This window comes from Perognathus longimembris, chromosome 18 (assembly GCF_023159225.1).
Source record: "Perognathus longimembris pacificus isolate PPM17 chromosome 18, ASM2315922v1, whole genome shotgun sequence".
Classification (NCBI taxonomy): domain Eukaryota; kingdom Metazoa; phylum Chordata; class Mammalia; order Rodentia; family Heteromyidae; genus Perognathus; species Perognathus longimembris.
In genome coordinates, this window is record NC_063178.1 from 12,508,456 (window position 1) to 12,534,373 (window position 25,918).

Consider the following 25,918-nt stretch of genomic DNA (forward strand, 5'->3'; position numbering starts at 1 on the left):
GCTGCCGGCTGCTCCCATTGGCCGAGCTCCGAGCCAGGCTGGCCCTCATTGGCTGAGGGAGCTGAGGGGCGGGGTTTGGTCCAGGAGACTTGCTGGCCCTGGAAAGACCAGAACCATCAAAAACTCTTCTTCGCCCCTGGCCTGCCCTGCTGTGTGCCGGCTTGAACTCAGGGCGTGGGCGCGGTCCCTGAGCCTCCTTCCACACAAGACTGGCACTCTTATCACTCGAGTCACAGCTTCCATCAGCTTTTTAGTGATCACTTGGAAGTAAGAGTGGTTTTACCTGCCCGGGCTGGCTTCGAACTGTGCTCCTGAGATCTCAGCCCCCTGAGTAGCTAGCTAGGATCCCAGGTGTGAGAACCCCCGGCTCCCAGTTGTTTGCAGGAACCCCAGAGAGGTTTCCCCGGGGCCCAGACCTCACTTGGGATTCCTTCCCCTTGGAAACAGCTTCTTCCATGATTCCTAGAAATCTGGGCAGTGGGGAAATGATCTCCTGATTGCGTGAGGAGTCCATTTCCAATTCCTGGAGAAATGTGACTCCTCCTAAGAGAGTGAATTTGAATGTCGAACAATGCAATCAGTGACCAGAAGAGCCCCTACCCCTAAAGCATGTGCTATGGAAGCCAGATCTAAATTGCACTGGGACAATCGGGCACTGGTGGCTCACGCATGTAATCCTAGCTACTCAGGAGGCTCAGATCCGAGGCTCATAGTTCGAAGCCAGCCTGAGCAAGCAAGTCTATGAGACTCTGATCTCCAGTTAATCACCAGAAAACCAGAAGTGGAGCTCTATGGTCCCAAATGGTGGAGCACTAGCCTTGAGCAAAACAGGTTAGGAACAGTACCCAAGCCCCGAGTTCAAGTCCCACAACTAACAGAAATAAATAATGAATATGAAAAATAAACATTGACAAAAAAGAGATAAAAATGATGAATGAGGGCTGGGGATATGGCCTAGTGGCAAGAGTGCTTGCCTCATATACATGAGGCCCTGGGTTCAATTCCCCAGCACCACATATACAGAAAACGGCCAGAAGTGGCGCTGTGGCTCAAGTGGCAGAGTGCTAGCCTTGAGCAAAAAGAAGCCAGGGACAGTGCTCAGGCCCTGAGTCCAAGCCCCAGGACTGGCCAAAAAAAACAAAAACAAAAACAAAAATGATGAATGAAACAGGACACTAGGCATTCATACACACAGTAAGACTGAAGGAGGATATTCTTAGGGGATGAGAACAAAGGCACAATGCCTACATGCCGCTGATCATATAAAAGAATATTTGTCTAAATGAATTCCAGGAAATGGAAACGAGGGGTTTTTTTTGTTATTTTTCTTTTCTTTTTGTCATTTGTTCCTTTATCTGTCTTTGAGAGGGCAAGGAGGCACAGAAACGGAGGGACAAAACTCAGCAGTGGTACTCACCAGACATTATGCTGAAAATGAACTACCTAACTTGTGGGTCCAGGTGGAGAAGCTGAGAGAGGGAGAAGCTGGGAGAAAGCAAGGGAAGGGGCGCCACTGTCCACAAAGAAATGTACTCTTTACCTGACTTATGTAACTGTAACCCCTCTGTATACTGCCTTTATAATAATAATAATAATAATAATAATAAAATTTAAGCATGCTACTTTTGTATTTGACTCATTTTTATTCCTCTTTGAAAATGTGTTTTACTCAGGCGGCTGAGATCTGAAGATCACAGTTTGAAACCAGCTGGGGCAGGGATGTCCTTGAGGCTCTTACTTCCGATGAACCACCCCAAATAATATCAACACAAGATAGGAAGTATATTTTTATGGTGAAATAAGTCCACTTCCAACGAAAAGATTAAAAAGCAAATCTTGGGGCTGGGAATATGGCTGTTGGCAAGAGCACTTGCCTCCTACACATGAAGCTCTCGGTTCGATTCCCCAGCACCATTTATATGGAAAACGGCCAGAAGGGGCGCTGTGGCTCAGGTGGCAGAGTGCTAGCCTTGAGCGGGAAGAAGCCAGGGACAGTGCTCAGGCCCTGAGTCCAATGCAGAGGACTGGCAATAAAATAAAATAAAATAAAGAACACACATAGAGCAAAGGTTAGCATGCCTTAAGGGGAAAAGGATCTAATGGTTGCCTGGAGCCAGTGGCTCATGACTGTAATCCTAGCTATTCAAGGCAGAAAACTCTGTAAGACTCCTGTCTCCAATTAACCACCAAAAAGCTGGAAATGCAGCTATGACTCAAGCATTAAAACACTAGTCTCGAGCATATAAAGCTCAGAGACAGGGGCTGGGAATATGGCCTAGTGGCAAGAGAGTTTGCCTTGCATACATGAAGCCCTGGGTTCAATTCCCCAGCACCACATGTATAGATAAACAGCCAGAGGTGGTGCTGTGGCTCAAGTGGCAGAGTGCTAGCCTTGAGCAAAAAGAAGCCAGGGACAGTGCTCAGGCCCTGAGTCCAAGGCCCCGGACTGGCAAAAAAAAAAAAAAAAAAAAAAGCTCAGAGACAGCACCCAGGTCCTGAGTTCAAGCCCCAGGACTCACACATACACAGAATAACCTGACTGTTGCATTCACTTTTGTGCCATTTTTGTAAATACAATAGTTTTTTTGTACAACCTTTCAAAAGTTAAAACTTTCATAAGTTATTCAAAGCATTTGTAAGTTATTCAAACACCTGATAGGCATGTATTGGGGCCTGATAAGCTTAGCTTTTTGTCCTTATGGCATTAACTCTACCATTTGAGCCATGACTCCACTTCCAAGTTTTGCTGGTTATTTGGATATAACACTTTCATGGAATTGTCTGCCATGACTAGCTTCAAACTGAGATTCTTACATCTTAGTCTCTGAGTAACTAGAGTTATAGAGGCATGAGCCACTGGTGACCAGCCCTGATATTTTAAAGGATAAAGTAACAGCTATTATTAAAAGTAAAACTTAGCCAGCCACCAGTGACTCACACCAGTAATCCTAGTTACTCAGAAGGCTGAAATCTGAGGATCAGGTTTGAAGCCAGCCAGTCTGTGAGATTCAATTAACCACCAGAAAACCGGAAGTGGTGCTGTGGTGCTCAAGTGGTAGAGCGCTAGCTTTTAGCTGAAGAACTCAGGCACAGAGTTCAAGCCTCATCACCTACATGAATGAATACATACATACATACAAACATACATACATCAATGTAAAATTGACTATTCAGTACAGAATACTGAATCTGTAAGTTAAAAGCTGGACGTGTGTGTGTGTGTTTGAACTCAGGGCCTCCGTGCTGTCTCTGATCTTCTTTTTGTTCAAGGCTAGCACTCTACCACTTGAGTCACAGCGCCACTTCTAGCTTTTTCTGAGTAGTTTATTGGAGATAAGAGTCTCACAGGCCTTTCTACCAGGGCTGGCTTCAGACTACGATCCTCCATCTCAACCTCCTGAGTATCTAGGATTGCAGGCGTGAGGCACCAGTGCTTGCCTAAAGCTGGATTTTATTGCATACAATACAAATGGGAGAGAAATGACCTTTCAAATGTAGCTATTCATTTTAACAAAATTTGTGTGGCATTTTTTTGTCATCTTAAAACAGAATACAAGCCCTAAAATCATAGAAGCTGTATTTATTTTTTTATTAACTTAATTCTGCTACAGTTGTCACTGGATTCATCACAGTTGACTTTACCGTGCAGTTACTATGGACCAGGCAAGATGCTAAGCGACTAAGCGACTTACATAGATCAGCTCTTCTAATCCTCACAGCAAGTACTATTTTTATAACTTCGTAGAGAATAATTAGTCACCGAGGGCCATATGCTAATCATGAAGTTAAGATTTCAAACTAGGTAACCCAGCTCCAGAGCTATGTAACCTAAAGACTGATAATCTGCTATAAACCTAGAACTATAAGGGGAAAAATATTCATAGAAATGTTCTTCCCATTACTCTAGACATCTCCTCTTCCTCTTTCTCTTTTTCCTCTTCATCCTTCCTCTTGCTTAATGAGATAAGGTCTTGTCCTATTGCCCAGTCATGGCTTGGAACCTCCTATGTAGTCCAGACTGAGCCTGGCCTGAAACTAAGGGTCCTCCTGCCTCATTTAGGTGTTAAGATTTACAGGTGTGTGTCTCCACGGCAGCTTTGTGTTTTGTTTTTGTTTTTGTTTTTGTTTTTTTGCAGTCCTGGGCCTTGGACTCAGGGCCTGAGCACTGTCCCTGGCTTCTTTTTGCTCAAGGCTAGCACTCTACCACTTGAGCCATAGCGCCACTTCTGACCATTTTCTATATATGTGGTGCTGGGGAATCGAACCCAGGGCTTTATGTATATGAGGCAAGCACTCTTGCCACTAGGCCATATTCCCAGCCCTCCACGGTAGCTTTGAATATATATATATATTTGTTTTGGGAACTGCATGATGTTTTCAGTTTATCATGGGGAACTAATATTGGTTTTGTTTTGCCAGCTTTGGGTCTTGAACTGGGGGCCTTGGTGCTGTCCCTGAGGTTTTGTGCTTAAGTCTACTGCTGTAACACTGTAGCTCTACTTCCTACTTTTTGTGTAGTAGTTAATTAGAGATAACAGCATCACAGGCTTTACTGCCCAAACTGGCTTTGAATTGTGAGCCTCAGATCTCGGCCTTCTGAATTGCTAGGATTACAGGCGTGAGCCATTAGTGCTCAGCTAACATGATTGAGTTTTTGAAACAATAACAATAACAACAACAAAAACCTACGTATACTCTCAAACCCACTGTACCACTTTCTTGCTTATCTACTTGTAGTAAAAGTTCACATTGCACTTTCTCCTGTGTAACCTGGAAATTATCTCTGACCCAATTTTTATTTTATTTATTTTGTGGTTAAGTGCAATGTAAATGTTGAAAACGGAAAATATAGGAAACAATCCTGGTGCAGTACCTCCCAGCTGTGATCCCGACTACTTGGGAGTTGAGATAAAGATGATCAAAGTTTGAGGCAAGCCTCAGCAAAAAGTATTTGAGACCCTCTTTCAACCAGTAGGTGGGCATGAGGGTTCCTGCCTGTTATTTAGCTATGAGGGAGGCTAAGATAGGGAAGATTTCACTTCCAGGCCAGTCTGGACAAAAAAAATGTTCATGAGATCTCATCTCAAAAGAAAAGGCTGGAGACACGGGCCTGTCATCCCAGCTACAGTAGGAAGTATAAGAGGGTGTATCATGGTCCAGGCTGGCCCAAGCAAAGAGCTCAATAGTCTATCTCCAAAATAACCAGAGTAGCTGGTCACTTACGGTTCACTGCTGTAATGCAAGCCATGCAGGAGGCTGAGATATGAGGATCAAAGTTAGAAACTAGCTCAAGCAAAAGTGATGGAGATTCCATCCCAATTAACCACCAAAAAGCCAAACTAGAGGCACTGTGGTGGTAGAGGTCGACCTATAAAGCAAGACGACCTGATTTCAAACTCCAGCACTGGCAAACTCTCTCTCCCCATCTCTCTCTGTCTCTGTCTCTGTCTGTCTCTCCCTCTCTCAATGACTGGCAGTGTGGTGCAAGGGATAGATCGTTCTGATCCTCAGAACAGGAAGGGAGGGAGGGAGGGAAGAAGGAAGGAAAGAAGGAAGCAAGGAAGGAAGGAAAGAAAGGAGGGAGGTTGGTTTCCTAGGGTACCCCAGAAGCAACCTACTCTCTTCTCAATTCTTACAAAGTGTAGAGCAGCAGTTTCAAACTTCTTAGTCCCTAAAATGCAATTCGATTATTTTACCAATTGTCCACAATTGCCTAACCTCTCTATTCATGAACTTGTCCCCATCTTGGGGGGAAGGGGGGTGCAACAATGGCAGACACTTGGTGGAACATTCCGGAGCACTGTCTCCGAAGGGTTTCCAGCCCCTTTCTCTTCCACTGCGAGCTCAAGGCCTACCGAACCCTTCGGACCCCACTTATTGGATGATCACGTTGCCGGGCAACGCGCAGGCATGCGATGGACACAGGGACAAAGGACCAGGGGTTGGGATTTCCTGCGCCCAGAACGAGAAGAGGTGGGAGGCAAGGTCTCCACGGCGCCCGACGGCAGAAACCTAGACCAGCGACCAGGGGAGAAGGAAGCTCGCCCGCCACGAGGCTCCGACCTGTCCTCAGCCAATCAGGACCCCAGAGCGCGAGCCTCGGGTTACCGTGGCAACCGCAGGATCTCGCGATACAGAGCCTGCACCTGCGCACTGGCGCTAGCTTGGGACGTCTCCATCTATCTTGAGTCCTAAACGCGGGCTTTATTTAAGACGAGCTTCTACCTTATCGTCTCGGGCCGCGTGATACTGTAGCCCGACTTTCCTCTTTGGGAGTAGAATAGTAAAGTACGGGAGTCAGCTTCCACGCCCTGCATCCGCCACGCCCACCATTTTTGGAACGTCTGCGCACGCGCCGTGGCGCATCTGCGGCTCAGGCGCATGCGCGAGCGGGGCCTGCGCCGAGGCTGGGCAGTGGCGGTGGCTCTGGCTGCCGAACCTTGAGCTCGAGGTGGGCGCGCAGGTAGGCTGGGTGGCCTTGCCCGGGATGGGCCTGGGACTCGCATCCTCGGGGCGGCCGAGGGCAGGGAGGGAATCAACCCTGGGTCGGGAATGCCCGGTCTCTCCGTCCCGCTCCTTCCCGGCCTGCCGTCTGCGCAGCCGCCTCCCATCGCAGGGCCCGATTGATCGTCTCCGTTGATTGGTGTGTTCTTCCCATCTCCCAGTTTCCTTCCTTACCCGGACTACTCCTGGGATACACATCGATCTCTGCCTATGCAAAATGCCTCTCCTTTGTCCTCCAACTCCCCAATCCTGCCACACCTTGGCTTTAGATGTGGCTATCGCTTCCCACCGCAGCCTTGCAAGAATCATCACCAGCTCCGATTTCTTAGCTTATCTCCTAGTCCGTCTCGCTCTCTCTCTGCCCTAGCCACATGGGTTAGTTCCTCTTAATTCTGCTCCACCCCATAGCCTTTGCTTTGCAGTCCCTTTGGCAGGTAGTTACCGTAAGGTCCACCCCAGGGAGGGCTCCATGCAGATGCCCCCAGTACTGTGCCCAGTACCTGAGTTACCTAGGTAACTAGCACACCTGGGCAGTTACCTCCTCCACCTCTGAGGTTACAGCCAATCCACCTGGCCATATCTCCCGCCTTTCCCCTATATAATCCGGTTCAACATGAGCCCTTGCTCTCTTTCCTTTGCTCTCTTGCTCTTTCTCTCCTTTTCTCTTCTTCCTTCCCCTCCGTCTCCCCGCCCCTCCATCATGTGTGGGCTGGCAGTTTGCTTTCCCCCTAATCAACTCCTTGCCTGAACCATGTGGAGGGTTACCCATTCCGGTGAACCTTACAGTTAGAAAATCATTTGTTGGGCTGGGGATATAGCCTAGTGGCAAGAGTGCCTGCCTCGGATACACGAGGCCCTAGGTTCGATTCCCCAGCACCACATATACAGAAAACGGCCAGAAGCGCTGTGGCTCAAGAGGCAGAGTGCTAGCCTTGAGCGGGAAGAAGCCAGGGACAGTGCTCAGGCCCTGAGTCCAAGGCCCAGGACTGGCCAAAAAAAAAAAAAAAAAAGAAAATCATTTGTTCAAGGCCTCTCCTTCCCGACGCCCTCAGCTACATTAGGCCGTTGCAGTGCCATTCCCAAGCATCTTGTAGTGCAGTACGTGGGTTTGATCCCCAGGCTTCAGGCTTTCTAGCCTGGTGCTGGTATCACCTAAGCAAGCCTCCAGCCTTGTTTTTTCATTGGCTATCTTTAGGATAAGAGTATCCCTTCCTCAGGCTTCGACTTGGGCCTCAGTCCTAACCCACCTACTTTGTTTTACCCTCTTCCCTGAGTCACAGGTGGGTCACCCTGTCCAACTTCCCTCTGTGGACATCTCGAACTTTTCTGTCCAGGGTAGCCTGGTACTCCCAATTCTCAGCCTGCTGTATAGTTTGGGGTGGCAGACATTATGTGTTGAGAAGCTGTCCCAGGAACATCAAGCCTGGAACTATGATCCTCTGGTTTTCAGCCTCCCAAGTAGCTAGAATTACAGGCATAGTCCTACCAGCTTCTTTGTTTGTTGTATTACCTGCTGATAGGTCTTCATGCACTCCAGGTTTACTGAGATCAGTGACTTGTTTTTGCCCAACATGTTCAGTATACTGTGGCCTGATGCATTATGTTTTTTTTTTTTTTTTTTTGGCCAGTCCTGGGCCTTGGACTCAGGGCCTGAGCACTGTCCCTGGCTTCTTCCCGCTCAAGGCTAGCACTCTGCCACTTGAGCCACAGCGCCCCTTCTGGCCGTTTTCTGTATATGTGGTGCTGGGGAATCGAACCTAGGGCCTCGTGTATCCGAGGCAGCCACTCTTGCCACTAGGCTATATCCCCAGCCGTGATGCATTATCTTAATCCATAATGTTTGTTTTGTTTTTGTTGCCAGTCCTGGGTTGTAGACTCAGGGCCTGAGCACTGTCCCTGGCTTCTTTTTGCTCAAGGCTAGCCCTCTACCTCTTGAGCCACAGCACCACTTCCAGCTTGTTTTCTATATATGTGGTGCTGAGGAATCGAACCCAGGGCTTCATGTATACGAGGCAAGCACTTTACCACTAGGCCATATTCCCAGCCCTATCTTAATCCGTAACTATTTCTTGAGGAATAAGAGTGGTTGTGACCGTGAAGGTGGATGTAGTAGTCTAGGCAAATAAGGTATAATGACACAGAGGTAAGAAGCTGGTGACCTCGTTAAATAGTACAGTTCAAAGCTGAGTATAATTTGTATGACAGGTGAAAGGAGAAAGGGTGGTAGAAAATAGAGCCAGCATGTGGACAGCCTTCTCTGCCATTGTAAAGAGCTTGCCGTAGAGGCTTCCAGACATAGCTCTAAACATACCTTGCTTTGCCCTTGGCATTCTACCATTTTGCCACACCCCCAGACCTGCTTTTTGCTGGTTATATTTGGAGATGGAGACTTGCAGAGTTTTCTGCCCAGGCTGGCTCTGAGGCAGAGTTCTCGAGACCTAAGCCTTCTGAGTAGCTAGGATTTATAGGCATGACTGTGGAAGCTATTCATAACTGTACTTTCTTATTGTATGATATAGCTCATGAGATTGTGCCTTCTCGCTCTTACTTCTTTTTCTCTCTCTCACCAGATTCTAGAGACCAGGGAAGCGCATTGTTATCTTGCTGTCCCATTGCTCCAGAGCTCACAAATTGTAAGTATTTATCTCATGCTGATGGAATGGTGAGACGTAATTAATGGACCTGCAGGTTGGCAAGAACACAGGTCATTTGTCCTGCTCCCCATCACTTCCTCCCCCGTGTGCCTGGCCACTCACAGCCTGGTGTCCGCGGCTAGTGACCGCTTTCCTGGTCTGGATGATGTCCCGAGCGTGAGGGGAGCAGGAGCTATGAGAGCGGGACAGGGCTGGCCGGTGGGCCGTGAGGAAGGCAGCTGCTTGGGCAGGTGCCGCCAGCGGTGTGCGCAGCACTCACGTGACCAGCCTCTTACTTCTCGCCCCGGGACATTGTGGTTTTCTATGGGAAGGTGATCAGGAGACGTCGGAGGACCCGAGTGAAAAGTCCATGTTTCCAGCCCTTGTGGCTGTGGGTCTGTATCAGATGCAGACAGCTTTGTGTGATCCCAGATCCCTCGGCCATACTTGGATCTTCTGGCTCAGTAGTACTAGGTGAGAACCAGCGTCTGTATGGGTTGGTTTTGCTGAGAGTACTGGAGTTTGAACTCTGTCCCCTGTGCTTGTTAGGCAGGAGCTCTGCCACGTGAGCCACCCCCTTAGCTCTCTGTTTTCAAAAGCCACGGGTTAACATGTTGATGTACAGCTCTGACTGAAAGAGAGAAAAAGGAGGGGAAAAAAAAGCCAAGTGCTGGTGGCTCATGCCTGTAATCCTAGCTACTCAGGAGGCTTCAGATCATTTGAAACCACGGCAAAAAGCCATAAGTATTGCTGTGGCTAAAAGTTGGTAGAGCACTAGACTTGAGCAAAGGAGCCCAGGGACAGCGCCCAGGCCCTGATTCAAGCCCCACAACCACCAAACAAACAGAATTGTGACTTTGGGCAGTGGGTTCTTTCCTCATCCCTCATTAGGGAATTCCACAGGAATGTTTAAGAGAATCAAGTACTACATGTATAGGGGAAAAAAAAAAACGGGGCTCCTGTAGGAAGTATGTATGCTGAGAGCCACTCCTGTCAGCCTTGTCTGAGGGGCTTTTCAACAGAGGAGCAGGACCTTACTTTTGCCTAGTGGGGCACTGTGATTCATTCTCAGCCTAGGAAGAAGGAACAAAACTGAGGGAAGAGAAAGGAATATGCAGTTGATTTAGGGGAGGATAAATGGTGTGTGTTCCTTAGACTCAAGTCTGTAGTACTCCTGTAAAGCCTGGATGCCATTTCCCTGGTTTTCATGAGATTGGCAGCCAGAGCAGCCAGCAGGTCCCCAGCTCAGGTGCTGATTTCAAGCCCAGGACTGGCAAAAGGGCGGGGGGGGGGGGGGGTTGGGAAGAGAATGTCAAACCTGTAAGCTTAATCTCGTACAGTCCTTGGGAGGGAGGGTCATTATGGACGGGACGGGATGCAGCTCAGTGGAGGAATACTTGTCTGCCATGCACAAGGCCGAGCGCCCAGTCCTCAGCACAGCAAAGGAAAAAGGAACAAGTAGAAGAATCGGTGTGGTTTTTGGCAGTGTTGTTTTGAGCCTGTCCTCACTTGGCTGGCAAGCACCTTAACCACTCTGAGCCACACGTCCAGCCAGAAATGGATAGGCACATGCGATAACCTAACACAGTCCCACATTGCCCGAGCGTGAAGCAAGACCGCAGTCACATGAAAAAGGAAGGAGGAAGATTCATTTGCCGAGACGGTGGAACGAATGCTTCCCCTCCGTTGGCCCGGGGCCGGTCAGGGGCTCTCAAGGCTCGCGGGGATGTCCCATGGTTGTTTTTCTTTCCTCCCTGTGAAAGGGGTTTCACGATGGCGGAGGCTGAGGCCCCGCAGGCTCCCCGGCGGGGATCTGTCCGCAAGGCGAGGCCTCTGGTGGTGAAGACGTCCCTGAACAACCCATATGCCATCTGCTGGAGCACCCTGCAGAGGGAGGACATGTACTTCATCCTGCAGAGCATCGAGGACAGGTTCGTGTCTGTGGGACTCCAGAAAGTCGAGGACAGGAAGAAAAGGAGGAAGCCGAGCAGAGAAGGCTGCAGCTCGGGGGTGGACAGTGGTGGGCCTGGGAAGGAGAAGCAGCCTGAGGCCGGCCAGCGGGTGTCGGGGTGGTCGCCCCTGCACATCCGGAGGCAGCTGGCCATCGGCGTCAACGAGGTCACCAAGGCCCTGGAGAGGGGCGAGCTGCTCCTGGTCCTGGTGTGCAAGTCCGTCAAGCCTGCCATCATCACCTCCCACCTGGTCCAGCTGAGCCTAAGCAGAGACGTGCCCGCCTGTCAGGTGCCCCGGCTCAGCGAGAGGCTGGCCCCCGTCCTGGGCTTGAAATGCCTGCTGGCCTTGGGGTTCAAGAAGAGCACCACCGACTTCGCCGAGCAAGTGGAGGCCATCCTTCCCAGGGTGCCCCGCCTGTACGTGCCGTGGCTGCTGGACAGGCTCGGGGCCGCTGGAGACAGTGACTCCTCAGAAAGCCACAACGAGGAGAGCCTGGCGGCCTCCTCCCCAGACCCAGGAAAGCGCAAGAGGAAATCGGAGGGGAGGGAGGCTTCTGGGGTGGCCTTGCAGCCTCTTAAAGTGAAGAAACTCATTCCCAACCCTAATAAGATTAGGAAGCCACCCAAAAATAAGAAGCCCATGTCAAAGTAAATTGTACATGTAGACCTTGCTAGGAAGCACTCGAACAATTAGTGTCACAGGATGTAATAAAGTGTTATGTATTTGTAGGGTGTAATAAAGTGTTGGTTACATATTTGTAGGATATAATAAAACATTAGTTACGTATTCTTAGGATGTGGCATTTCTTGTCGATGTATTTGGGTCTTCTATGACACGTGGTGAAACTTCTAACTTAAGTGCAAACAATATCCCAAAATAGGAATACAAAAATATTGAGGCCCATGTCCATGCATGGCTGGTACAATGCATGTGAGCATGTGTGCTCACACAGGTGACATTTCTGACATGGGAAATGGGCCGCAGGAGGCGTGTCTAAGCGGGTGGATGAAAGGATTAGCTAGGCATCATGAGTTGCTAAGTGCTAACTAGCCAGCACGTGACGTGCAGAAGCAAGCACCATTTTTATTTAAGGTCAGTTTGGCTCTCTGTAGGTAGGTGTACAGAGACTTGGAGGAAAGGCTTAGTACGGCTAGAGAAGAGCCAGCTAAGTTTACTAAGGATTCACTTCCTGTACATGGTCCATTTACTTTGGAAATGTAACATGTAAAAATGTTGGGAAACTGGGCACTGGTGACTCGTGCTTCTAAATTCCAGCTACTCAGGAGGCTGCCAGGGCTGGAAAGTCTGTGAGCTCTCCAATAAACTACTCCGGAAAAGCTGGAAGTGGTGCTGCAGCTCAGGTGGTAACGTGCTAGCTTTGAGCAAAAGAACTCGGGGACAGTGCCCAGGCGCTGAGTTCAAGCCCCAGGATTGGCACACATAGTAGGAAGAAGCTCACACCTGTAGTCCTACCTCCTCAGAAGACTCAGGTCTGAAGACTTTCGAAGCCAGGAAAAAAGTATGTGAAACTCATCTCCAATTAACCAGCAAAAGAAAAAACAAAAAACGTGCAGCTGTGACTCAGGTGGTAGAGGACCAGCCTGAGTGAAAAAGCTAAGGGACAGCACCCAGGCCCTGAGTTCAAGTCCCCTGTCCCCCAGGTGTGGCACTAGAAAAGATATGTTGGGAGGTAGGAATAAAGCTTTGTAGCAGAGTGGGGGCTTACATGCATGCTCCCTGGGTTTGAGCCCCAGCACCCTGCAAACAACTGCGGTAGTGGTCAGGTGACATACCGCAAGAGGATTTACAAGCTGAGCAGCGTGGATCAGAGGGGTGTCTGGTGACGCCACCCTACCCTATGGAAAATTCTGGTCAGAGTTTACCAAGACGTTTTTCATCCTAAAATCTGGTTGGCTTAATGCCACCAGTCCACGGAAGTATTAATAGTGCTTCCTTGGCACAAGTAAAAGGACAGTTCAGTGTTTGTGCATAGGATAGAGCCAGTTTTAAAGCTGAGACATTCTAGCATTTTAATGGTGACTTCAATGAGCTATTTTAAATTATCCTTAAATCATAAAGGGGCCGATATAGTTACTTAAGAATGAACTAGAGCATGAGCTTTAATACCTGGAGTATTTGTGAGGGGTCTAAAGCAGCAGTTAACCGGTTCCCTCATGAGATTTGTTCAGGACCCAGTTGCTGACTGGCAATTCTTACTTGAAACCCTAATTTGTGTTAAGATTTTATGCCATGAGTGTAATTCCTAACTAAAAGTTTGACTCCAGGGTAAGTAAAAATCTTGTGATTTAGTAGTTCTGTCTCAAAAAAAAAAAAGTTCTAATTATCTGGAAGTTTTATTTCTTGGGAGCTTTTCTATTAAGAATGGTAATGGGCTGGGAATCTGGCCTAGTGGTAGAGTGCTTGTCTAGCATGCATGAAGCCCTGGGTTTGATTCCTCAGCACCACATATACAGAAAAGGCCAGAAGCAGCACTATGGCTCAACTGGTAGAGTGCTAGCCTTGAGCACCCCAAAAAATTTTTAAAAAAGGTAAAGCCCGGAGCCAGTACCCACATGTAACCCCAGCAACCAGGGAGGCTGAGGTAGAGGTGGGAATCACAATTTCAAGGCCAATCTGGGCTGCAAAGTGAGATCCAGGGTCCAAACCTGCAATCCAGCTTGAGTTACCAGAAATGAGGTCTTCCACTGTCTTGGAACAGTCATGAGCCCCTGTGGGCCCAGGTGCCCCCTCTAGCGGTGGGAGCAGGGAACCACAGCTTGGACTTGAAACTACAAATCAGGGTTCACGGACTAGTGAAAGTGCCCGCCACTTTTTTTGTGTGTGCTGGTCCTGGGGTTTGAACTCAACTGTGTGCTGTGAACAGCAACTGTGTGCTGTCCTTGAGCTTTTTCACTCCAGGCTGGTACTCTACCACTTCAGAGTCTTGAGAGATTTTCATTACCCAGGGTGGCTTTGAACCGCAATCCTCACTCAGAGGCTGAGAGCAGCCTCCCAAGTAGCTAAGATCACAGGTTTGGGCCACTGGCATCCAGTTTGCCACAAATTAATATGCCTTTGTAGTGTAAAGCAGCCACAGGTAACAAATAACAGCAAGGCCTTGTCCCAATAGCATTTACTTATGGATGCTGAAATCTGAACTTGGTATAATTATGCATCACAAGATGCTGTACTAGATACTGTAATGACTTTTTTTAAAAAAAATTTTTACTACCCAACTTGAAAAACGAAAGCCCACAGCTGAGCACTTGATGGCTCACACTTGTGATCCTAGCTACTCAGGAGGCTGAGTTCTGAGGACTGTGGCTTGAAGCCAGCCTGAGCAGGAAAGGCGGAGACTCTTAGTATCTGATATCACCCAAAGGTCTAAAGTGGATTCGTGGCTTAAGTGGTAGAGCGCTAGTTTTGGAGCACAAAAGCTCCAGGACATCACCCAGGCCCCGAGTTCAATGCCCAGTAGTGGCACACAAAAGCAAAAGCCACTCACTTAGCTGGTGGTCTGTACAAAGGCAGGTGACAGGCTACTAGTCCACAGGTGCCATGAGAAGCCTGTGTGGTGTAAGGTTGCATTACTTACACAGGAGGGATTTCCCATGATGCCTGCAGGCCTGGCTCTGGACAGGAAGTACAGAGGCACTGGTCTGTGTATACACTGCGCTAGCTCACGCCTGCAGCACCTGTGTCCCCAAGACCTGCGCCTGCACCGCACTAGCTCACGCCTGCAGCACCTGTGTCCCCGAGAGCCATGCCTGCACTGTACTAGCTCACGCCTGCAGCACCCCCAGGTCCCCCAGACCTGCGTCTGCACTGCGCTAGCTCACACCTGCAGCACCTGTGTCCCCTTCAATCACTGGCATATACACATGTAGATGGTCATTGTGAAACGTTTTTTTTCAAATCCTAGGTAAAAACATCTGTAAACAAAATCATGAACACTTATTTACAAGAAAGACATTTTCCATTACCACAAGTTTTCACGGTAACAGGGGGAATATGTGCAACTTTGCATAAGTAATAAGAACATTCAATACCACCTTTGTCCTGACAGCATTAATAAATGCCACCAGGCCTTGATTTTTAACGTGAGAGCTTTTATTTCCTCTGCTCACATATCCTTGACGTCTCCAACAAGGAACTGGAGATTGCCGATGGCAGCAAAGCCCGGGCAGTCACACGTGCGCGTTCTTTCTGAAAACACATTAAAGGTGGGCCCAAAACTCTGCCGGCCGGCTAAGGATCAAAGCTGTGCGCGCTCCCATTTGGCCCTTTTGCTTATGGAGTCACGAGTGTGCCCGTCCCCTGGGACATTGTCACGTGGCTCCATGGCTGTCCGTCCCGACCTTCCCAGGGGAACTGTGCAAGGCAAGCACTTCCCACATGGATCCTTCCTGACACACGCCGGACCGCCCAGCAATGAGAAAGGCTCGCGGCCAGAGGTTTCCGGCACACACTGCTGTAACATGGCTCCGTCCATAGCAAAGTCCCACTTCTCAGGAATGGAAAATCCCCTCCTTTCCCCAGAGAAGCTGCAAGTCTGAGACCCAGAGGAGGGTGTTCTCTCCACTCTGCGTCCTCCCCACACACCGTAAACAGCCGAGAGAGGGTCATTCCCCCCACGTTCTAGCTATCTGGATGCACTACTGGCCGCGAGACGCTTTGTGAGTGTAGGGTTGTTGTCGACTAGGTGACTTCACTGAACTTGTGCTTGTACTTTGGAATGGCAGTTCCAGGAACCACTGAATAGACAGTAATGAAGGAGGACGCCAGAGTCCTAGAAACGGACAAATCCATCTACTGGAGGACAAGGCCAACCTGGAGGGAGGGGAGAAATGCAAGAGTGAGAGCAAGGCAGAAGGACGCCCACGCAACGTGGCACACGCCCGGCCAGCTCCTCACCTTCTCAGACTCTGTTCCTGGACACCTCCAGTTGTACAAATAGTACTGTAAATTCCCATCTCCTATGCCGAACTTGAGCTTTTCCAAGAAGGTCTTATTTTCCATCAAATCTAGGGCATTGAAGACATCAAATCCTTTCTGCCGATTTAAAAAAGGATTTAAAACATCAAAGGGCTGTTTTCTACATTGCCTATTTTGTCCATTTAATTCCTCTACTAATAACTCAAGTATGCATTTGTAATGGTGTGATATCTGCAGGATAAAGTACAGGTCAGAAACTAAGTACGAAACTGTCTGAAAACTAGCACGAATCTGATGGAGTCAGCAAGATATTTCAGAAATGCTGAAGCAGGAAATGCAGTGTGACAGCTGGCTACCAGGAGCTTAGGAAAGAGCGCTTCCGTTGGGAAGGCCTTCTCCACGGTTCCTTCTCCAGGATTGTTCCCTACTGACCTTGCTAAGTCCTGACTCAGCGGAAGCCATTTCCCCAGGAAACAAGGCTGTAACGACTCAACAGCATGTTTTTCTTGGGCTGGTCCAAAAAAAAAAATCAATTGAAATTTTAACTGGTAAACATTTATTTACAAGTATTAGGTAAACCAGCCAGGTGCCAGTGCTTCAGGACTATAATTCTGGCTACTCAAGGCTAGAAGCTGAGGATCAAGGTTCAAAGCTTGTCTGGGCAGACAAATTTAAGAGACTCATCGCCAATTAACTAGCAGAGCGTGAAGTAGGTGTGGCTCAAGTGGCAGAGTGCTGGCCATGGGGTGTGGGGCACTCAGCGAGAGAGCAAGTACTACACACACACAGGAAAGTACGTCAAGATGGGAGATAAGCTGCAAACACACAGAAGCACCTGAGTTTTTTTATTTCTCATGGTTTTGACCTTATTATTGATCACTGGGGGGGGGGGGGGCAACCTGGCGACAATGCTGATTTGGGTATCCAAAAGTAACAGATCTGGCCAGGCGAGGGCGGCTCCTGTCCACAAGCCTAGCTACTAAGGAGGCTGAGACCTGAGGATCGTGGTTCAAAGCTCTCCTTTACTCCCAGAAATGAAAGGTTAAGAAGTTCTGGATTCAGAATCCAAAACTTAGGATGCCAGTCTTTTAACTCTCATTTCTGGGAGTAACAGAGAGAGCAGGAAATATTCCTCTTTTATTTCCTGAGTTTATCCTGTGACACTAAAATAAGTGCTTGCAAAAACTTCAAGAAAAACAACAACAGCCACCACAGTTCTGCCGCCGGGGCGGGCGGCAGCCTGCACCCACCAGCTTGGCTATGACGAGCGCGTCGCTCATGAGGTCCAGCAGGGGCGTCTCCGTGTGGATGTTGTAGAAGGAGTAGGCCGCCTTGAGGCTCTTGTGGGCCGGGTGGTGCATGACGGTGGAGGGGAGGGTGTAGAAGCTCAGGAAGTCCGTCAGTCTCCCCCTGGGGCTCTGGGGGAACAGGTGACATCGGGTAAGTGCTTGGAACCAACTGTGCTCGGCTCAACCATTTCTGACTGGTACAGTAACTTCCTTTACAATGAAAAGCAACGAGGCAAGATTTCCTTTTCAGCCGCCCAATCTGAGCCTCATATGTTGCGCTGGGCTAAAGCCAAGAGCCCCGAACTGCAGAGAATTTTACCAGAAGTCCAGTCAGCCATCTGTGTGAGGTTCCTAGAAAGCACAACTGCCCTGACAGCAACATTTCTCAGGCTGTCTCGTGAGTCAATTATGCACAGACAGTGACAATAGACTCAGATCCACAGTGGCTCAGAGACGATCCTGGCTACTTGGGAGGCTGGAAAGAGGGAGGACAGTGGTTTAAGGCCAGCTGGGCCGGCAAAGCTCGCATGGTCCCCCCTCTAAGCCCCAGCTGGACACAGTGGGACATGGCCAAAGGTTTCCCACTAAGTCAGACACAAATGAGATATGCACCACGTTCAATTATTTCCACTAATTTTATAGTGAAGCAGTGAGAAACTGTGATTTATTTTCCAAATAATGTTCTTTAAGAAGCATTCAGTAGATTTTTCTACTGCTCTTTCATTTCTCATACAAAACAGTAAAACCTAAATTAAGAAATATGAATGTCTTTATATACAACCAAAAGGAAAAAAAAAAGCCCTTTGGCATCCTCCAGAATTCTTTAGCGAGTTATAAAGGAATGCTGAGACTCGAAAGGCGAAGAGCATAGGTACATAAACATTTGTTCATAGAGGACTCAACACTTAGCTGCGGCTCACGTGAGAGCACTAGCCTTGAGTACAAACGCTCCGCGACAGAGCCTAGGCCCTGCGCTCAAGCCCCACGATCAGCACCAGAAAAAAAAGGTGCCCATTCTTGGCCAGGCATGGTGGTGTGCCCCTGTAGTCCCAGAGCTCGGAGGCAAAGGCGGATGAAGCTGAGGCAGGGGACTGTGAGGAACAAGAGGGAAGGAGGAGCAAACGAGCTTCACCATGGCCAGTGGCCGCCCCGCCCCAGCTTTACCTCCACTACAAACGTGTCGATGATGTGCTCCTGGGGCAGGAACCAGTGGGCCACTTCCTCCTCGTCCATCACCGGAGCCAGGTGAAACTGCTTCAGGTACCGGTTGATCAGTCCTTGAACTGCTTTGATATCTTTGGGTTCCATTGGTCTCAAACCTGAAGTCTTGGTAGCCTTGTTGTAAGGAAAACAAAGCAAATCCACAAGTTTAAACCCAGGGGAGGAGAAGGACTTTGTGCCCAAGTGGGCTCCACAGGAAAGTAACACAGAGTGGAACTGCAGAGCCTCAGCTCAGACCCACGGAGGCCCAACCTGCCCTCTAACAACAAGCCTTCCTGGTGACTGTGCACACAGTGAAGCTGGACAAGCACCAAGTGAATGTGTGCTAGACTAGGTCCCCACAGGGCAGGTCACCTTCCAAAACACCAAGCAGTGCACCGCACGCTGCTCTGCAGTCTACACGACATGAGTGAAACACAGAGCACAAACTAAACACAGAAAAATCTACCAGCCGGGTACGCTGGCTCATGTCTTTAACCCCAGCATCTTGGGAGGCGGAGAGAGGATTGAGACTGGAGGCCAGCCTGCCAAAAGCTAGTTAAGACCCTGCCTCTCATGCTGATGAGATGCCCTATGAAGGCTGTGTGGCAAGGAAGCGAGGGAAGCTTCCAGAAGCTTCCAGCTGCCTTCAATCAACAGAGGCCCTTGGCTGGCAGGCCAAGGAAAGAGCCAAGCAAAGCCCACTTCACCAGTCGGGTCAGGTGAGACCCCAGACCCAGAAGCAGGGGCATCCGACTGCAATGGCTCCTGGGCTCCACAAAAATAAGGGGTGGGATGTGGCTGAGTGATCACCCACCATACGCAAGGCCCTGAGTTCAATCCCCAGGGCAAACCAAGAAATAAAAGGTTCTGCTTTATAAGCTTTTCAGTTTCTGATTACCTGTGTTATGAAGCAAAAGATTAATAATATATCATCTAAGCCCACAATAAAACCAAGACTGAACAGCACATTTAAATATTTAAGAAAGCTATCTCTGGCAGAGCATTGTGGTTCGGTCACACATGTAATCCCAGCTACTACCCAGGAAAAGGAGATAAGAGAATTGCAATTTGAGGCCAGCTTGATCAAAGTAAACATTAGTGAAAGATCCTACACGAAAATCAAACTAAAATATGGTGTGAATGTGCTTAGCAATCATCTACAAAGAGAGAGAAAAAGAGAGAGAGAAAGTGAAATTTTCACGTAATCACATTCAATTACTAACTTATTTGTGTGTGTGTGAGCCAATTCTGGGGCTTGAACTCAGGGCTTGGTTACTGTCCCTGAGCTTTTCTACTCAAGGCTGGCATTCTATCCCTTGAGACACAATTCCACTTCTAGCCTTTTTGAAAATAGAGTCTCAAGGACTTTCCTGCCCCAGCTGGCTTTGAACCGAGATCCTCAGATCTCAGCCTCCTGAGTAGCTAGGATTGTAGGCATGAGTCACCAGCACCCAGCTCAATCACAAACTCAAAAATAACCATAACTTTGTATTTCCACACAAATGCTCCACATTCGAGGCAGTCTTCTGTCTCTGTAGTCAGGTCCAGGGGTACCCAGGCCCACTTTCCAGCTGCTTCCGAGGGCCTACTTTCCAGCTGTGCCACACGCACACTTCCAGTAGCTCCAGCCCATTGCTCTTACTTACATCAGGAAGCCTGTACAGCTTCATGGTTCTCTGCAGTGTCATATTTCTACTCAAGTGAGAGAACTTCACTTCTACTAATTTTCTGGGATTTAGGGATCGATGCCAGTATCTGGAATAGACAACGAACGCTTTAAAATCCAATTGATCTCTAACTGCAGATCTTTCCACTCTGTCTCAGCTGAGTTGTTCTAGAAACACTCATGCTATACGTATGCTATATTGAGTGCAGTGCTTGTTGCTAGCCCTCCACCTGGGTGGTAATTTTTATCTCTACAATGTCTTGGATCCCTAGTTTTTGTTTCTCTTGTTAGTCGTGGGGCTGGAACTCGGGGCCTGGGTGCTGGTCCTAAGCTCTTTTGTTCAAGGCTAGTGCTACCACTTTGAGCCAACAGCTCCACTTCTGGATTTCTGGCAGTTAACTGGAGGTAAGAGTCTCACAGACTTTCCTACCCCTGCTGGCTTTAAACCACGATGCTCAGATCTCAGCCTCGAGATGAGCTAGCATTACAGGCATGAGCCACCCCTGTCTGTTGCATCCCTAGTGTTTTCATCATGGAGTTTGGGACCTTTCACCTCTGTCACTGAAGAGGAACCTAGAAATTATGGGCAGGCAGGCATGTATTTGACGACATTGTAACTCTAGACAAAGCAAACAAAAAAATATTCCGGAGGCTGAAAAACCTCCCCTCTAAATAAGTCACCTTCCCTCACCACAGAAAACAAGTATTTCAGAAGCAAGCTTTCTTTTTTTCTTTCCTTGAGCTTTTGTACTCAATGCTAGCACTGCACCACTTGAGCCACAGGGCCATTTCCAGCTTTTTTGAGTAGTTTATTGGCGATAAGTCTCAGACTTTCCTGCCTAGGCTGGGTCTGAACTGTGTGACCCTCAGATCTCAGCTTCCCGAGTAGCTAGGATTCCAGGCCTAAGCCAATGGCACCCAGCTTTTGAATTTCTTAAGTGTAGGGACTTGGATAAGTAATATATAATAAAACATGTTGGGCTCGGTAGCCTCTCCCGGCGTAGGGAACAAGGCTCAGCTACTCTTCTTTTCACAGTCCCTTTCACGCCCTCTCCCCTAGTCACCCGGCCCGCAGATGAAGCTAGGGTGGAGCGGGGGAGCCAGCACCGTCCTGCCGCGTGCGGCCGATCCGAGAAAGCATGCCCACCTCCTTACCAATAGACAAAGTCAGCGTATGCAAGTCTCGGGGTCAGTTTCGAGAACTAACTGCTTTATTAAGACAAAGACACCGGGGATGATTCCGAGAGGAGGGGATTGGCCAGGATGCCGATAGGCTGAAAGCTGTCACATGATCTCCCCTTGAGCTAACGACTGAAAGCGCAGAGCCAGGGCGGGGCTGGGTGCAAGGGCGGACCCAGAGGGGGTAGCCTGCTTCCGCATTCCCCCAGGGCTTGGGGGAGGGGCCTCAGGCCCCGCCCCCATCAAGTCTAAGGTCCGGATCCCAACAAAAACACATCTGTGACACTTTTTTTTCTGTTGAGCCACAAATGTATTAATAGATTATATTAATTTTGTGTCCTTAGCTTTTATGCTCTGTTTATTTGAAACTTTATCCTAGTTCAGCCCTTAAAAATAGAAATCTTAGCTGGGCACTGGTGGCTCACACCTATAGTCCTAGTTACTCAAAGCTGAACTCTGAAGATCCAGGTTCAAAGCCAGCCTGGGAAGAAAAGCCCATGAGACTCTTACCTCCAATAAACCACTCAAAACCCAGAAGTGGTGCTGTGGCTCAAGTGGTAGAGTGCTAGCCTTGAGCACAAAGAGGCTTAGGGACAGCACCCAGGCCCAGAGTTCAAACTCCACAACTGACCAAAAAAGAAACTCTTGGATGTCCTAGACATGGGTTGGATGAACAGCAGTCTGAGTACTTTCTCACTGGAGCAATCTGTGAGCTCAATTACAGTGGAAGCAGTCAGCCATGGAGCCACAGTTTACACTTTCCTCTTCTTCCCAGCAATCAGGCACATCTGGGCTTTTCCACTGATCCTCATCAGCTTTGGAATAGCTCAGCCATGTAGGTGTAGCACCACGTCGGAAGAGAGCTAGCAGGACTTTTCCTGATCGCTGTGCACACATGGCACTCAAATGGAACACAAGTGGAGATCCAGCATTATTAAAATCTAAGATCACAAACCACGTGACTGCAGGATGGAAGCCTCCATCTCTGCCAGCAACAATGCACACACTCCCAGAAAGCCACCCTGGTGAGGCCGGAGGAGAGAATGCTCTGAGCCAAATGGCAAGGAGGCCGGGTGAGCTGTGGAGAAGGGACGGCAAGGTGGGGCAGGGCGGGACAGGGTCCTCACCTGCACGTGGCCACCGGCTTCGGCAGAACCACTCCGGCTGTGTAGACTGCCTGGAAGATCCCCTCCAGGTTCACTCTTCTGGTGATTTCTCGAATCAACACGGGGGCTACCCGCTTTGATCTCAACTTCTTATGAACACAAAGGAAGTTGATTTCTACCATCCTCTTCACACTAACAAATAAAGACGTTGAAAACTGGATCAACATGAAATAGAAACATTTTAAGAAAACAAGACAATATTTCCATGAGCTCCTGCTGAGTAAGAATGTGGAAGAATCCTTTAATACATGTTTAAGAAAAATATTCTATCATAGAGCCATTTTACTAACATTGAATGAAATGCCATTTGCAAACTTGATTGTAATGGAGACTCAATATCTTTGTCCTAAAATTAAGACTTGGGTCTTTCTAACTGAAGGGCTGGACAGGGGACAGGGGAGAGGGATGGACAGGGTAATAGGCATCAAGAGGTAGTATACTCATAAACTGATACGATTAAAGATAATTAAAAAAAATACAGACTTTGGTCTTCTGTAGGTTTTCATTTTAGAATTTGGATCAGACAGGCCTCAAAATTTCTGTGTTTCTCCTGTATATAATCATGGCCATGGTCACACCGATCCCGCATCAGGTAGGACGTCACTCAGGAACAAAATACAAGTCCCAAGGTCCCAAGGGCACCTCGGTGGACCACAACTGGTGCTTTCTGCAGCTACTATAAACCTACGCCTATGAGGCCCTGCTTCCAAGCCCCAGGACCTTCATTCGGCACACTGCACGCCTCGTGACCAGATGCTTTTGCCAGGAAATAAGCTACTACCTATGAGTAGTCTACAGACTTACTACGAACAATCACATCTTTGATTTTTCATAAGTGGATGTTTGACATGTAGGACAGAGAGCCAAAGCAAAGCCAGAACCGATTCACCTGAGAAACTTCTTATTCTCTTTTTTATTTTTGCCAGGTCACAGGGCTTGAACTTAGGGTCTGTGTGTTCTCCCTGAGGTTTTTTGCTCAAGGCTAGTGCTCTGCCCACTTGAGCCACAGCTCCACTTCGGTCTCTTTTTGATAAGAGTCTCACAGACTTTCCCCTACCCTTGCTGGCTTCATACCTTGCTCTCAGGGTTACGGGTGTGAGCCATCAGCACCCAGCTCCTCTTTATATTTTTATGTTAACTTTTTTCCAGAAATAAACTTGAAATGCTTATTTGACTTTGTTTATTCTGATACATACATGTGTGTATACATACATAATATATATCCATATGTGGGTATATCTGAGATAGTAAGAGGCAGAGAAAAAAATCAGAAGAAAAAGGGAAGGAGGAAGGGAGGGAAGGAGGAAGAGAGGGTAGGAAGGAGGAAGAGAGGGAAGGGGAGGGGAAGAAAGGGAGGGAGGGAAGGGAAGGAAAGGAAAAGAGGGGAGGGAGAGAGGGAAGGAGGGGAGGAGGGAGGGAGGAAAGACACAGATGCCACTGTCCACTTCTTTTAGTATTCCAAGCTTTCCTTAAAAAACAGAAATTCACAAATCTAACTTTAAGAGTTAGGGAGTTCTAGATTCAAATCAAAACTGAGCAGAGCTCCCATCTCGTTCCTGTGCCTTTCCAACCATCAAGAGCCGCAGTGGCAAAGCTCAGAGAGACAAAGGGCACATGCCTTCTCTCATATGGGGAGGGTAGATGTAAAATACACCGGGACATGACAAACTACACAGGACTCTAGGCATTCAAACCAAAGGAGGATATTCTTAGGAGAGGATCACAGAGGCTCAATGCCATGTGTATTTCATCATACAAAACATTTTTTGAATGAAGGCTAGTAAATCAAAGTAAGAGTTTCGGTTTTTTTTTTTCCATTTTGTCTTGTGTATTTGTTTATCTGTCTTTGGGAGGGTAGGCAGGGCACAGAAATGGAGGGACAAAGTGTGAACAAATGTAGCAATGGAACTCACTGGAGACTTGAAAATGAACCATGCAACAACTTACAGGCAGGGACAAGGGGGAAACTGGGAGAGAGTGAAGGAAGGGGACATTGTGCAAAAAGAAACGTACTATTTACCTGCCTTATGGAACTGTAATTCCTCTCTAGATCACCTTTACAATAACAAAAACTATTGAATTTCTAGAGAAGTTCACTGCAATCACTACTCTTAGAAACACAAAGGCGACAGGGACAAACCGATGCACACACCTGTTGTAAATGCGGATGTTGGCTGGGATGGCGCTTATGAACCCCACCAGTTTCTTATTGGAAGACACTCGGACCCCGCAGTGCCACTGCAGGAGCCAGCCTGGGGGACGCAGAGCCCTAAAGTGGGGGGGTGGACAAGAAAGCACTCCGTGCATCCCCCAGCATCCGAGAGCATGGGGACAGACACAAGCCCTTGACCCCCGGGCCTGGTCCCTGGCGGGATGGACGTACCACAGCAGGAACTCGGGCGAGTAGTCGAAGCGGAACATGTTGTCATCGTCCTCCACGTAATTCTCATTTAACAACGTGTACAACTCCTTGAGCTGCAAGAACAAAGAGAAAACAAAGCAAAACGGCGCCCTGGCCGTGGCGCTCAGGACCTCCGGGGGGGGGGGGGGGGGGGGGGGAGGGGGTGCCTGCACGGGGTGGGCGGGCAGCTGCTGAATCCAGGAGTTCCACTCACCACCTCGGCGTTACCCAAGTCCAGAGTATCCCACATAAAGCCCTGTGGCAGCGAGTACGGCTCCTGCCGCACGTGGTCCTTGTCGGGTTCAATTGCACCATGGGAAGTCACGACTTCATCTGGGGAAGGAAAGAAAGAGTTTAAAAAGGGAGGGAGGGGGATGATATTAAATTGCAAAAGCATTCAGACAATCCCCAATGGTCAGTGATAGAAACAAAAATCAGACTTCAGATGCCTGGGTTCCATAGAATCTTCCAAAATATGCCATTAAGTCGGCTTCCGGTGTGGCCTGAAGCAGAAAAGTGAGGCACAGGTGTGAAACACTGGCTATTTACCCATTAAATCAAGGCGCCAGGGGCTCCTGACTGTTATCCTAGCTACTCGGGAGGCTGAGATCTGAGAATCAGTTAGTTCAAATCCAGCTCGGGCAGGAAAGTGCATGAGACAGAGAAGCACCCAGCCTGTATCCGTGTTGAATGCAGCCAAGTCTGCACTCGCTCATGCTTTTGGAAGACGAGGGGAAGCGCTTACGGAGCTTGGGCACGGGCTGCGTGTCCCAGAACTGGTATCTGCGCCTGGTGGCCTCGTCAATGCTCCTGGCTGGGCCCTGGTACACCGACAGCAGCTCCATGGCTCTCTGGATGTCCTGCAGCTTCTGCATGGGGAGGGTGGGGTTCTAGAAGAGCAAGACAGAGACACAAGGCATCAGGAAGCAGCCACCGCCTTGGAGCCTGGGACGGGTGTGTGAGGATCTGCCTCAGAGCCTACGGAGCCC

At 48.7% G+C, this 25,918-nt stretch overlaps 2 protein-coding genes across 4 annotated transcripts in view; one reads left to right on the forward strand and one right to left on the reverse strand.

The window, feature by feature from the left end:
• The first annotated feature begins 6,257 nt into the window (after positions 1 to 6,257).
• On the forward strand, positions 6,258 to 11,866 carry Rpp38 (ribonuclease P/MRP subunit p38). 2 transcript variants are annotated; one of them, XM_048367764.1, is made up of 3 exons: positions 6,258 to 6,463; positions 9,075 to 9,139; positions 10,904 to 11,866. In XM_048367764.1, exon 3 carries the CDS (start codon positions 10,911 to 10,913, stop codon positions 11,739 to 11,741), a length of 831 nt encoding a protein of 276 aa, XP_048223721.1. In that variant the 5' UTR covers positions 6,258 to 6,463; positions 9,075 to 9,139; positions 10,904 to 10,910; the 3' UTR covers positions 11,742 to 11,866. The 2 variants fall into 2 exon arrangements, with proteins under 2 accessions (XP_048223721.1, XP_048223720.1); XM_048367763.1 differs by having other exon boundaries at positions 6,406 to 6,463; positions 9,075 to 9,137; positions 10,901 to 11,857.
• Positions 11,867 to 15,038: 3,172 nt separating this feature from the next.
• Positions 15,039 to 25,918, reverse strand: part of Nmt2 (N-myristoyltransferase 2) — a 32,910-nt gene continuing 22,030 nt past the window's right edge. For both annotated transcript variants that reach the window (XM_048367761.1, XM_048367762.1), the window contains 10 exons: positions 25,675 to 25,819; positions 25,144 to 25,262; positions 24,912 to 25,003; positions 24,681 to 24,797; positions 22,490 to 22,660; positions 20,164 to 20,272; positions 18,479 to 18,649; positions 17,276 to 17,443; positions 16,005 to 16,142; positions 15,039 to 15,920 (listed from right to left, as the gene is read on the reverse strand). In XM_048367761.1, coding sequence (XP_048223718.1) covers positions 15,900 to 15,920; positions 16,005 to 16,142; positions 17,276 to 17,443; positions 18,479 to 18,649; positions 20,164 to 20,272; positions 22,490 to 22,660; positions 24,681 to 24,797; positions 24,912 to 25,003; positions 25,144 to 25,262; positions 25,675 to 25,819 — 1,251 coding nt within the window. In that variant the 3' untranslated portion in view covers positions 15,039 to 15,899. The remainder of the gene's footprint in view (positions 15,921 to 16,004; positions 16,143 to 17,275; positions 17,444 to 18,478; positions 18,650 to 20,163; positions 20,273 to 22,489; positions 22,661 to 24,680; positions 24,798 to 24,911; positions 25,004 to 25,143; positions 25,263 to 25,674; positions 25,820 to 25,918) is intronic.